We start from the raw sequence: 14,105 nt of genomic DNA on the forward strand, positions 1-14,105 counted from the left end.
CCGGAAAGCATGTCATTCCCACTCGCCATGCTAATGGCAGCTGCCATCAGCATGGTGGGGGGAACGATGCACTTTCTGGAGGCCCCAGAAAACATGCTTCCCCTGCACTGATCCAATCAGGGCCTTTATGGCCCCAATTGGAGCAATGGGGGCGGGAATGACACATTCCCCTCCTCCACTCCAATCAGGGCCTTTAAGGTGGTGGTGGTGTGGAATGCCATGCTTTTCGGAGGCCCCAGAAAGCTATTCATCCACCACCATTGGGTGTCCTCTTTTTTGGTTTCCCAAATATGGTTAACGTAGATGTACAAAATTATGCATTAGTGTGGATAATGTTGAAAGGGGGACATTTTTCTCCCTCTCTCATAATACTAGCACTCAAGGTCATTGTGTGAAGCAGATTAGTGGAAGATTCAGGACAGATAAAAAGAAGCATTTCTTCACACAGTGCATAGTTCAGCTATGGAATTCACTACCACACGATGTAGTAATGACCAGCAGATTGGATGGCTTTAAAGGTTGTTGAATAAATTCCTGGAGGAGAAGACTATCTATAGCTACTAGTCCTGATGGCTATATGCTACCTCCAGTGTCAGAGGTAATAAGCCTATATACACCAGTTGTTGGGAAACATGGACAGGAGGGTGCTGTTGCACCTGTGTCATGCTTGTGGGTCCCTTGTCAACAACTGGTTGGCCACTGTGTGAACAGAGGCCAGGACCAGATGGACCCTTGGTCTGATTCAGCACAGTTCTTCTTATGCTATTCTTATGTTCAAACCCAGTGCAGGTCAATCTGGGAGAACAGAAACTGCTAGTGAAAAGCATGACACATCTCAGGTGGCTTTGTCCTTTCAGGGGAGCGTGTTGTTCTTAGGAAATTTCAGGACCGCTTACTTGATGGAATAGACTAACCTTCTCCAATGTGGCACCCTCCAGACATTTTGGACTACAATTCCCAGCATTCCTGACCATTGCCATGCTGGCTGGGACACACGGCTGAATGAAGCACCTGGAAAGTACACTTGGTGGCCCTACTAATTTTTTCTGAATCATGAGCAATTAATTCATGGAACTAATAGTGCAACCCTATGAAACTAGCTCCCAGGAAAGTGTGCATAAGATTACAGACTATGCTCCAATGATTTCGATGGGGCTTTCCATGTACTTCTTTTGGAATCAGGATGTCACACACCCACTGCAGTCTTACCCTGTGATCTCTGATTATGTCATGATGTTGACCTCTCCCTGTAGCTTGACTGATTCCAGTCTGAATTAGTAACTCATGAGTGAATTCTTTTCTGTCTTTGCATTTTGCTCACACTTAGCTCTGGCCCCAGGGCCAAAACAGCTGTGTCTAGTAGCTATGTCTCCTCTAGAGTTGATGTAGGGGGCTGATCCAGATCTTACAATCCCCTCTACCCTTAAAAGCTTCTGTTTTGGTCTTAACTTCTGTTCATCGCTCTGAAAACTGATCCGGATTGGGGGCCCTAACTTACATCTTGAGTAAAAATGAAGGGAAAAACAATTTAAAGTAATGTCTGTTTGTGGCCAAAAATTCTACTACTGGCTCTGAAAACAGACTGGTTTTCTTTCCAGCACTCTCTATAAACGATGCCATTGCAAGCATTTCAGGAGCGAGGCGTGTCACGTTAATCTCAATGGTGGTCATGAAAAATCCTTGGAATTTAAAAATAAACCCTGAACAGACTAGGCAGTTTCCTTTGATTTTAGCAAACAAGAGTGCATTTCTAAGAAATCCTGAAAGCAAGGGGCATGACTGTAGCCCTGACCATTTGCTGATGATTAGTAAATTTGAGCTGTTTGGGCGGGGAGGGGGGATGATTTGCTCTGTGGGTTGCTGCTGCTGCTGTTGTGGCTGATTTTGGTTTCTCTGCTATGGGGACAGAAATAGCACACACAGAGAGAGAGAGAGAGAGAGAGGCCATTCATATTCATATCACTTACCATTCCTCATCAGACAGCTGCCTGCTTAGTGTCTGAGCTCACTGTTCCATTCCTGGAGTTACAGCAGTTTTCGCCCTTAAACGAAGCAGGACATCGGTGATATCAGGGTAAGCCTTAGCAGGTCCCTTTTCAATGTTTATTTACTGGTTGCAGGTATGAGTAAAATCCTCCTTTTGATATTCTCAAAGATGGTGGGTTATCTGAAGGATAGACCATGCGTTGATTTTCTTTTCTTTTTTTAATAGGAACTTTCTGAATGTTGTCAACAAGCAAAAAAGCATAAGAACTTTGTTTTTACGTCATTTTTAGGGGTGATGGTTATGCTTATTATACACTGGACAATGAACATAGATTAACATGTTTTGTGGATGAAGTTTTGGGGGCTTGGCTTAGTACAATGCCTTTTGGAGGAAGTATTTCCTCATAACGTCAAACTTTGTTTTGTACATTTGGCTCGTACCTGATTTGGCATGTGTTCATCTAATAAACACTCCTCTTCCAGCTTGTGTTTGGGCATGCTCAATAGCTGTGTTTTGAAGTTTGATACAAGCAATAGGGTGACCATATGAAAAGGAGGACAGGGCTCCTGTATCTTTAACAGTTGTATAGAAAAAGGAATTTCAGCAGGCGTTGTATATATGGAGAAACTGGTGAAATTGCCTCTTCGTCGCAACAGTTAAAGCTGCAGGAGCTATACTAGAGTGACCAGATTTAAAAGAGGGCAGGGCACCTGCAGCTTTCACTGTTGTGATGAAAAGGAAATTTCACCAGGTTCTCCATATATACAAATGACACCAGTTGAAATTTCCTTTTCAATACAACTGTTAAAGATACAGGAGCCCTGTACTCCTTTTCATATGGTCACCCTACAAGCAAACACGACCGAATTTCCAGTACTATAGCTGATGCCATGCCTAATTTAATATAGCTGTTTTGGAAAATATTTACCAGTCAACTATTGCATCAACCATTAAGGGCAGGTGGGTTGTGTTTGGTGTGTGTGTGTGTGTGTGTTACTAGATAAATTATTTTACAGTACTCTCTTCTGATTTATATTCATGGCCGTTTTTTAATTCATCAAACTGAATCATATCAAAAGGAGGAAGAGATCCCAGAGTTGATGATTTACTTCCATTCACTCTTGGAGCAAATGGCTATTTTAAGTGGTGGTTACCTCAGACAAACTTCTCATGGGTGCCAATGCAAATTTACAAGAAGTGTACAGTGAGTGAACTGAAGCAGCCAGCAAACGTTTGTGACTACAGCACCCATTAACTTACCTACCTATTTGATCGAAACAAGAAGATTGATTCAGAGAAACAATCAACTTCTTTGGTACCAATGGAAGCTTTTTAAGAAACCGGATTCCTAGGGATAAGGGAGTGTTGGGGGACACTGAAGCTTCACCCCAAAGAGGAAATACATAATCAAAAAAGAGGACAAAATAGGTTACAGATTTGCATTGAAAAGGCATATGCTAATTTTATGTGTACATATATGTCTAGAAAGAATTACTGTAATTTAAATACATATTCAATATATCACAGCATAGTGGAGAAGATTGTCCAGAGGCTAATAATTGATGGGCAACGTCAAGGGCCCTGCTGTTTTTGCTTCTTATGTGTGTGTTTTTATCTTTAAACCAGATTTGGACTGGACAGCCTTTCAGACAGAGTTAGGCTTCATGCCGAGGCCTGTCGTTTGACATCTCTTCAGTGGAGGATTAACCTCTGTAAAGTAGGACACCTGGCCACCCTTGGGTGTGGGGGATGCAGGTCCCATTGGGAGGCCCCACACCCTGAAGGTCCCCACCACTGGGCTGGATGGAGGGCTTGGTATCTGAGTGGTATAATAAGACTTTTTAAAATACTGGCACTTGCAGGGTTGTGATGATGATGATGATGATGATGATGATGATGATGATGATGATAGTTCTTGCAATTTGGGCTCCACTTTGGCCAGGTGTTCTATTTACAGATGATAGTCCTCTATTTGCAGATGTCCTTTATTTGATGGGCTGTCCAGTCTAAGTGTAGTTTAAAGTCAAAAACCATATGGAGGAAGAGCAGGGACCTTGAGGTTACCCATAGACACTTAGCACCCGGATGACAGCTTGAGCAGGCACACGTCACTTGGTGACAATCTTCTCTACTATGGAGAGATCTATTATGCCTCTATTTAAATTATTTCTAAATGGATTTATTATTAATATTGCATGTGTATCCTGCCTTCTTTTTTCCTCTTGCAAGGAATCCAAGACAGCTCACATGGTCCTCCTCCTCTCCATTTTATCCTCACAACAACCCTTTGAGGTAGGTTAGGCTGAGGCCATGGCTAGATGAGGGGGGTAAAAGGGCTACAATCTCACAATATTTTGATCGCAAGATTGTCGCCCTCATTTACACGCGGCGTGTGACATTGCAACCACCTTTTTGTTTATATCAGAGAGGGAGTACACAAGTGCTCATGCGCAGAAGGTTTTTTTTTTAAAAAAAATTCCCCACTCCCCACCCCCACCCCACTCCCGATGGGCATAGAGCTCCTGAGAAGCTCTGTGCCCCATGCCCGACTCCCAGCTCCTCGCGGTTACTTGTGAGGAGCCGGTACAAACTGCAACGGTGGGCCACACTTTCCATGGTCTCGGGATCATCCTGAGACCGCGGAAAAACCATGAAAAAATGTCCCAGGGCATGGGCAGGAGCAGCGGCTCATGGGGTTCAGGGGGAGAGCAGCGGTGTGAGTGGAGTCACACCAAGGAAACCACAATATCTCACCTGCTTTGGATGTGTGGATTTCACTTTGGATCTTGATCCGAATTGGGTTGGCCATGGTAGATCAGGCCTAATTCAGGAGCTTAGAAGCGGCCTCTGAAGTGTGTGTGTGGGGTGTCCCTACACAGCCCTACTAAAAACAATTTCAGGAAACAATTTTGCCATAGTAGACCTGTTCAAAACAGCAGACAGAGATCCCCCCCAAACAACTCTGGAGCAGCGACAGATGGCAGATACGCCATCGTAGCTTAGCCCCAGAGAAAAAGTCGGGGTAAGTCCACAACTTTTTTTATTTCGGAGCTCCGGGGGAAAGCCCTGGGATGGCTCCACAGTGGCTTCTGCATTGTATAAGCATCACAGCGCCACTGCAGAGCCATCCCGGGGCTTTCGCCATGTATAGACATGCCCTAGCTTTCATCCCAAAGGTATCTTGGACAGCAGAAAGGGAACCAATCTAGGCTCCCTTGTCAGGGAGTTCCACGGCATAGTCGCAGCCATCAAGAATACCCTCTCTTGCATCACCATCAAACATGTCTCTGAAGGCAGAGGCACTGAAAGGAAGGCCTCTCTCAAAGATCTTAAAACTTGGGCAGGCTCATATGAGAAAAGGCAATCTTTCAGGTAGCCTGGTCCCAAGTCATATAGTGTTTTATGGGTCATAACTAGCACTTTGAATTGTGGATGTAAACAGACTGGTAGTCAGTGAGGACGTTATAACAAGGAAGTTGCATGTAAACAGCTCTGATCAATAATCAACAGTCTGGATTAGTTGATGTTTACGAACACTTTTCAAAGGCAGCCCTAGTGTTACAGTAGGTCCAAAGAAGTTGGAACTAGGGTAAGCATGACTGTGGCCAGATCAGACATGGGTGCAGGAATGAATTCAGTTGGCGCATAGCCGTAGCTGTGCAAATGCACTCCTGGCTACTGTGGAAACCCTGGCAACATTCAGGGGGAATATTTAGACACCCTCAGCCTTCTTCAAGGGGGGGAGTGTAAAAATTACCAATTAGTACATACCGTTTTTCATTTTTCATCTAACAAATATTCCTCACATTTTTGGCAGGGTCACCCTGATCCAGGTTATTCTCCACCCTTCTAAAGTATCAAAACAGCTGTCAAATATTTTATCCTAGTAAAATGGTCAGAGAATCCATTTCTGTCCATGTCAGTGTAACATTGTAGAGGCCGAAGCTCTATATATCTGAATATTTTGACAGTGTTGCTTAACTCTTTTGAGTAGTGTCCAAGAAACATGGGCAAACAAGGTTGTGCCATCAATGATCCAGTTACTCATTTGCATTCTTTGGCTTGTTTGCCTACCTCCCATAAGAAGGCAATGATCCTTGAAGACTTTAATTGCATGATTTGAGCAACAAAATGTCCTCTCTTCACACTTTTTTCATGTCGATAAAGCAAACTTGGTTATAAAGGTCAATCCTTGGATTCCCTTTGGTTTCAAAGGGCTTCAGGATGACACCCAGAGAGGGGAAAATGCGTAAAACAGAAGACAACAATAAACTTCATTTTAGCACACAGAAATATTTACTGCAAATAGACTAGCTGCAGTTCCTTCAAAGTATCAACCTTAAAGAAGTTGAAAAAGATGCCACCTTGATCCTGTCCTTTGCTTCTTCCATGCCAACAAACTGTAAGAGAAGCTCCTATTTGCAAGTCTTCTGACAACCAAGTTCTATAGATTTGACCTGATCTAGAATTTAATGTAAACTGTGATGCAAAACTTACATTGGAATGACTTCAAACTTACATTGGAAGTCATTCCAATGTAAGTTGTAGATTCACAAAGGTGTCCTTTTACTCACATGTCTCTAGCTTTGTCATTAAAACAAATGAAGAAGCCTTTACAGGTGAAGGATCAGAACTACCCATGCAAAACAGAAGTCTCACGCCAGCAGTAGAGCACTAAATTGGGGTGATTATGTGGTGCGTTACGTTGGTACTGAGCTACATCAAGTAGTTGCCCTCTACCACTATGGTTCAACAGTAGTAGGCTACAAGTTGAACTTTGCTTATCTATTCTCCAGTTAAGTATCTTTGTTTAGGGATAGACTTGTAGCCTCTTGAGTTAAGGGAAAATGGAGTCCATGTGCACAAACCCTGAATGTTCATAGATGGCAATGCTCAAGAGCAATTTGTAAACAAACATTGAAAACGTGGAGTTTGTAGAATCTGTAAGTGGCTGGGACTGGGAGAATGAGATACTTCATGACAACCAGCTCTTATACCAGGCAGATCATAGGGAATGAGAGGGAGAGCAGAGCCATTCCACCAGCCCTGCTAAAAGTGTGCGCCCCCCTCTTCCCTCCCCTTTTCCTTGTGTGTAGTGCATTTTTAGATTGTGACTTGATTATATGCAAGTCACTCAGCTTTTTTGACTGGGAAGTGGCATAAAAATACTTCAAATAAAATACATAAATAAAGTTAAGTCAGCTCTGTACTAAAAGATAACATGAACGTTGTGTGATATGAAGAGAGAATGAAAAGCGGGACTGGGGAAAACTACGGGCAGCCCGTTCTACAGACATTTGTTCAGAACTAACTGTATTATACAATAGACAGTAATAGCTAAACCACACAGATTATCCATTATTGTTCAGGGTACAAGAATAATTAATCATGAACAGCAAAGAAGTTTTTCGTTTCAAGCCAAATCCCACAAAGCGTTTTCTCTGTCTAGGAAAAAACCCACCCAGCAAAATACAACACAAGAGGAAAGCCTGAAACGGGTAGTAAATTAGAAGAGGTTCTTTTCGTGCAGAATAAAAATCATAATTTTTACTCGGAAATTTATTCTGCAATGAAAAACAGGTCTTCCAATACTGAGCTTCAGGCTTGCCTCCTTTCATAATTTTTCTCCGTTTCATTTTCTGGGTAATCCCCTTCACTTATTTCACTTCAAAAATAAGCCTTTTTTCACCCTGCCATTGCTCATTCCAAGGATTTCTCTGCACCAGGCTTTTTTCCTGCGATCAAGTTTGGTTTATCACGGAAGTTTGTATGTCCTTTACATGACATCATCAACCTCCAGGGCCTCTCCTTTGCTTTGTGATTATTTCCTCAACTATATTTGTAATGGAGAAAATGCAGTATTTTTTTAAAAAAGGCACTTTGAATACTTCTATGTAATTATGGAGTTGTGCTATAACCACAATGCCATCTAGTGGATGTATAATGGAAGGTATGGGGGGAGTTCGTGTGAAGGGCCGAGCTGAATCCCACAAAGAATCCAGAAGAAGAAGCCCTGATAAAGTTGTGAGATAAAAAGGCTGGTGTAGAGAAGCCCCAAGTCCTCTTCAATGGGGGATATAGGTATTTTAGACCCTTGACTAATTTATAGACTGAGCCTTTTAGATGACTGTGTGTATTACTTCAGAGAAGCACGTAACTAACATTTCACTTCTCACCCCACTTGCCACCATCTGCACACCATTCCATGTTTTACAACTGCTTCTATATTCCTGATACGTTGGAACAAAGCAAAAACCTATTTGTGAGCCTTGATTTTTTTAAAAAGCGAAATACTCTGAGCACGTACAATTTCATATTTTAAACTCCGTAAAACCATTGCACTATCATGCCTTCAGGAATATAATGGCGCTTGCTTCTGCTGTCCTGATGTTAGGGATGTACACATTTTGTTAAATCCATTCCGTCTGTTTGATGGATTGTCAGACATCTTTCATTCCATTGTCTCCTCATGGATGGAATCAGATTTTTTTAAAAAAACACACACAAAATTTTGTTCTACATGCACAAATGTGCTAATGTGAATTAGTTAATGTGTATTACAACATACAAATTAGTGCAGATCCTACCACCACTAAAAAACTGAACAATCAGCCTGAATTGGGGTGGGGGAAAGCCAGTCCGCTGCAGAATCCATAGATTGGACTCATAGAAATCCGAACTCAACCAAATCCATTGTGGATTTCTCCAACATCGCTAATCGATATTACACACATTTACTTGGGAATAAGCACTATTTTGTTGTGGGAAAGGATGATATCATGTTAAAGAAAAGTAATAATAAAATGAGCCTCTGTAAACATGGCTGCCCCATGACCATAAAAAAATAATATTAAAAAAGAAGAAAGGATTCTGCAATAAGTAGCATTTGCCCCAGTAGGTCCCGCTTTGCCTGTACCAGCCCGGATCACAGAATCATAGAATAGCAGAGTTGGAAGGGGCTTACAAGGCCATCGAGTCCAACCCCCTGCTCAATGCAGGAATCCACCCTAAAGCATCCCTGACAGATGGTTGTCCAGCTGCCTCTTGAATGCCTCTAGTGTGGGAGAGCCCACAACCTCCCTAGGATGTTGACGCAGGCCCTATTTGCTGCTGCCCTCATAACTTGCCACTGTCTCAGAGGAAATTTGAGGGGAGGCTGGTCTGGGGGCAACCATTGAAAAGAGGGACCTTTTGGAAAGACCAGAATGCAAGTTCTGACTGTATGCTTTACCTCCCCACAAGGGGAATATTTAACCTTTCGCATCCCCTGTTCAACACTGTTGCCACCATTGCATGTGTTTCCAGTTATGAGACGGGCAGGAAGTGCTGGCCGGTGAGGAAACCAAGGGAAAAGTAAGTTGTTTCATGCTCCCCTGCTAGCCAATTGAATGGGAGGAATGTTGCACTAACTGAAACATGGACAGATGGGGAATATGGGTTGCCAGGCAATTACAGAGTGACTTCTCTTTCTCTGGGTGCATTCCCCATCCACCCCACTTTTATCTAATAAACGGAGTTGCTTCTAATATAGCCAAAATGGGATGTTGCACAAATTTGAAATTTGGTAAAGTCTCAGAATTTGAATGACTTTAGAATCAACTTTCTAAATGTGAGGTAGGGAAAACTTGCTTGGCAATTGCTCTCCACACATCTAATTCATTCTAATAATAGCTCCTGTTCCTGTTCCTGTACACTCACCTGCCAGATTACCTGTGTAAATATAGAAAGCCACTTTAAAGATCATAATCATTACAGTTGTTGATGTCTAAGTGCTCACTCATTGTTTGGGATGCAAACACTCGTCATTGGCTGTGAATCTAGGTGGCAGCTGTTCGCTCATCTCATCCTCAAGGTGGAAACAGACACTAAGAATCTCACAAGAGTTCAGCCTTCGCCAACCTACTGATCTACAGATGTGTTGGACTACAACTCCCATCTCACCCAGTCAGCATGGCCTGGCTGTAGGTGATGGGACTTGTAGTCCAATGCATCCGGAGGGCACCAGGTTGGGGAAGGCTGCAGTAGTTGCTTACTGTTTAGCAACGCCAACCGCATGAAGAGGTAGTTGCATATAGCCTCTGGCTGCTTGGAAAATCCTGCAATAGCTCCTTGGCATACGTGGTGCAGCCAGAGACTACGCAGACGACATCTCTTCACATTGCTGCTGTGCAGTTAAAGAGCTACAACAGGCTTCCTGATTGTCTACTTCTACCTCTGTCCTTTGTGACTGTGCCATTCGCTTTTGCGGACGAAATATTCTCTCCTTGTCATTTACAGGTAATGATTAACTGAAGATGACAGGCCCTTGGACAGCATGTTGCAATGAAAGGATCACACCCAAGAATGGATTACATGAATTGGACTCAATGGCAGAGAACAAGAAGGAAAAAATGCAGATGAAACAAGAAATCACCTTGCTGAATGGCATTTCTTTAATAGTAGGGAACATGATTGGTTCTGGGATATTTGTTTCTCCCAAGGGTGTTCTGATGTACAGCGGTTCATACGGACTGTCGCTCCTTCTCTGGGCCCTTGGCGGGATCTTTTCATTGTTCGGAGCGTTGTGCTACGCTGAACTGGGGACATCCATCATTAAATCAGGAGCAAGCTATGCTTATATTCTAGAAGCTTTCGGAGGCTTTATAGCCTTTATCAGACTATGGTCTTCTTTGCTCATCATCGAGCCAACAACTCAGGCGGTCATAGCCATCACTTTTGCTAATTATATTGTTCAGCCGATATTTCCATTCTGTGAACCGCCCTACGGAGCCGTTAGGTTGATTGCGGCTGCCTGCATCTGTAAGTAAAGCTACAGTCAGTCAATGCAACAATTTTAATTGGATTGCCCAGGTTTTCACAACCCAAACCACAGTTTTATTCATTTCCTGGGGAAAAGGTGGGCAGAAAAAGTGTAGGCTCCTGCATTTTATTTATTCATTTGATTTGATTTTTATCCTGCCTTTCTACCAACAATGTGGTACTTCATCAGAGAAAGCATTAGATTCCCATTAGTCCAGGGGTGGGCAGCTTGTGGTTCTCCAGATGTTTTGGCCTACAACTCCCATCAGCCCAAACTGGCATAACCAGTGATGAGGTATCATGGGGGTTGTAGGCCAAAACATCTGGAGTCCCATATGTTGCCCACACTGCATTAGCTCAACAGACTTGGCATGAGGATAAAAAACTTAAATATTAAGGTATTTCTGGCATACTTTGTTAATTACCTGGCTGGGAAAGAAAAAGAAAAGAAAGAGCTGATAACTCACCTGGTGCAATTAGATAATTTTAGACTCTGGCCTTAATGGTTCCTGTAGAGGGTAATTGTTTTACTGTCTTCAAAATGTGGTAAGTCAGCCTTGCTGTATTTGGGGGCACTCTGGCTCATCCTGCTGAATAGGGCCCGGGAATTCTGCTAGAGACCTTCCTGAGACCCTGGGAAGTTAAAACACTGTAGGCAGCATGGACTAGATAACTCCTTAGATTGTAGAGCAGTGGGGTGGTAAATCCACTCCGGGTTTCAGTTGGACTCAGTAAGAACTCTAAAGGAGCTATCCAAGGTGCTTCACGGATTCACCGCCCCAGTGACATCAGAGCCACCAGCTTCCACTGGAGCAAGGGGGACAACAATTGCCTATGAGCTGCGTACAACCCCCCCCCTTTTTTTTACAGCTCCCACCAGCAGCAGCAAAAGAAACAATGATTTTGTTTCAAAACAAGGCATGGGGGAGATCACACCTTATCTGGGAGCAAAGTCATGCTTCTGGGACTTTCCCAGGAGTACAAATTTGCTTCCAAGCAAAGTGCTTCCCATCCATGTTGTTTAGAAGCAAAATTGCTGGGTTTTGCCAGCGGCATGTTGCCAAAAAAAATGGGTGGGTGGGTGGGCAAATTTGGCAGTGGCTGCAATGCAGCCCCCAGAGGTTGCTGGGGAACATGGGCTGCGTATTGATTTCCTGAGGAAGTTGGTTGGCCACTGTGTGAACAGACTGCTGGACTAGATGGGCCTTTGGTCTGATCCAGCAGGGCTCTTCTTATGTCCTAAGGTTGTCCACTCCTGTTGTAGAGTTAAGCTTCTTCTCTCTCCATTGATTAAATTGTATGTTTTTGATTAAATTGTATGATTTTAAATTGTATGTTTTTGTGATTTTAAATTTTTGTATATTATTTTAAAGTGTTTTTATCCTATGTAAACCGCTCAGAGCGGTTATAATAATAATAATAATAATAATAATAATAATAATAATAATAATAATAATAACCCCAGTGGAGACTTGTGGCTCTGATTTTGGTGGGGCTGTGAATTCATTCTGGGTTTCAGTCAGGACCAGCCAGAACTCTAAAGGATTTGGGGATATGGTTTAGCACCTTGGATAACTCTTTTAGAGTTTTAGCTGGTTCTGACTAAAACCCAGAATCGATTCACAGCCCCACATTTGGTGCCACCAGCTTCCACTGTGATTACCAGGTATTGGAGATAAACAACAACAGCAGATCCTGCTTGCAAGCTTCCAGACTTATTAGCATCTACTGTTCATAGCAGACTGCTGGAATAGATAGGCATTGGTCTGATCCAGCAAGGCAACTTCTATGTTCTTAGTTGGAGTTGGGGGGATTCTACTTTTGTACGTAGCCCAATTGCTCACACACATTTCTTAGCATGAAGTATACATACCTCAGTGGTTTCTGAGATATGCAAGTACATTTCAGTTATAAACCCTCAAGTTATATCATGTTGAATTACCAAAATCAAGAGAAAGTTTGTTGGCCCAGTGTAACACCACTTTATCACCTATGATGAGATCAATGTTTCCTCCCGCCTTATTTTACAGAATAACAAATTAGGCTGGGAGGTTGTGTCTTTCCAAAGATCACATAATACGAAGTTTAGCCTTGAGACTGCATCCCTCTAAACCAAATCCAACTCTCCATCCACTGGATCCAAATGGCATTTTAATTTTCTATTTTGTGAGCAATCATTTCCATCATAAAACCTTAAAGGTCTACTGGGATCTCCGTTACAAAATGCTAGTTTTTAAAAGCACTTCCTCTAACTGCTCTGTCTAATCTCAATGGATGATAGTTTTAAGAAAGCCAACTGCACATTCACTGAAGCATCTGTTCAATCTTATACTCTGTAGGTAAATGAAGCACATATGATTTTCAGCACTGAGTATGTTGCTTATCCGTAAAAGCCAAGCTATTTCATAGCAAATTGTAACGTTACCTCTGAATGCTAGAGGGCACTGAAAGAATGAGCATCTATTGACTTTTGTTTTGATCTTTGGAATTACAACAACAACAACCACCTCAAATATCTCCCCCCAAATACCCAGTTTTATTTCATTTGTTCTGCACTACTGTTTGAAAGCATACTTTAGTATTTACCAATTCTACATGGATTTTTTTTAAAAAAATACTGATCCTCTGAGTGTAGCCATGGGTCAGTGACAAGACAGTTGAAACTAGGGTGAAACCTATTGAATTAGGGGTGGATCCTCAAGGAATCTAGAAGGTTCGTACAAACCAAAGTCTGGTTCCTTGGCATCTGTCAGAATCTGGTGTTTTATTGACGGGGCCTGTCAGAATCTCGTTTTACAGCTCCCAGCACTCTGCTGTACAGAATATGGTTTACTGATATAATCCATAAAACACTGGCTGTTTGGCAATCCCAGTATGACCCTAGATTTGTAAATAATAACATGTATGCGCCTGTAGTGCTGCTATAAAGCTGCATTACAGGTGGTTGATACTGATAGATGCATCACAGCTAGGGATGTTCTTCTGTGGGAAATATGGGCTGGCCAGAATTCCGCAGTGTGCTTGACTCAGCTTGCATTCTCCCCAAACTCCAGGGACTTTTTGCGCGCACACACACACATATATATGGTATTGGCCGTAATTTGTACAAACAGATTTGAGCAAATTGCAGCCACAATCTGCAGAAATTTGCATAATTTGCACAGGTGTAATTTGTGCAAATTATGTAAATATGTGCAAATTTAAAACCACCAAAAGTCTGCCAGCTGGCCCAATTCATTGCAGACCGAGTTGGGCCAGCTAATGGAAGAAGAGCCAAATTTCGGGGGCCTGAGCTGATGAAAGCTTGTCGAACTCCACC

At 42.6% G+C, this 14,105-nt stretch overlaps 1 protein-coding gene across 1 annotated transcript in view; it reads left to right on the forward strand.

The window, feature by feature from the left end:
• Positions 1 to 1,978: 1,978 nt before the first annotated feature.
• Positions 1,979 to 14,105, forward strand: part of LOC134401728 (Y+L amino acid transporter 2-like) — a 31,841-nt gene continuing 19,714 nt past the window's right edge. The window contains exons 1-2 of the mRNA XM_063130920.1: positions 1,979 to 2,074; positions 10,265 to 10,786. Of these exons, the coding sequence (XP_062986990.1) occupies positions 10,282 to 10,786 (505 nt within the window). The 5' untranslated portion in view covers positions 1,979 to 2,074; positions 10,265 to 10,281. The remainder of the gene's footprint in view (positions 2,075 to 10,264; positions 10,787 to 14,105) is intronic.

Source organism: Elgaria multicarinata, chromosome 7 (genome assembly GCF_023053635.1).
Source record: "Elgaria multicarinata webbii isolate HBS135686 ecotype San Diego chromosome 7, rElgMul1.1.pri, whole genome shotgun sequence".
Classification (NCBI taxonomy): domain Eukaryota; kingdom Metazoa; phylum Chordata; class Lepidosauria; order Squamata; family Anguidae; genus Elgaria; species Elgaria multicarinata.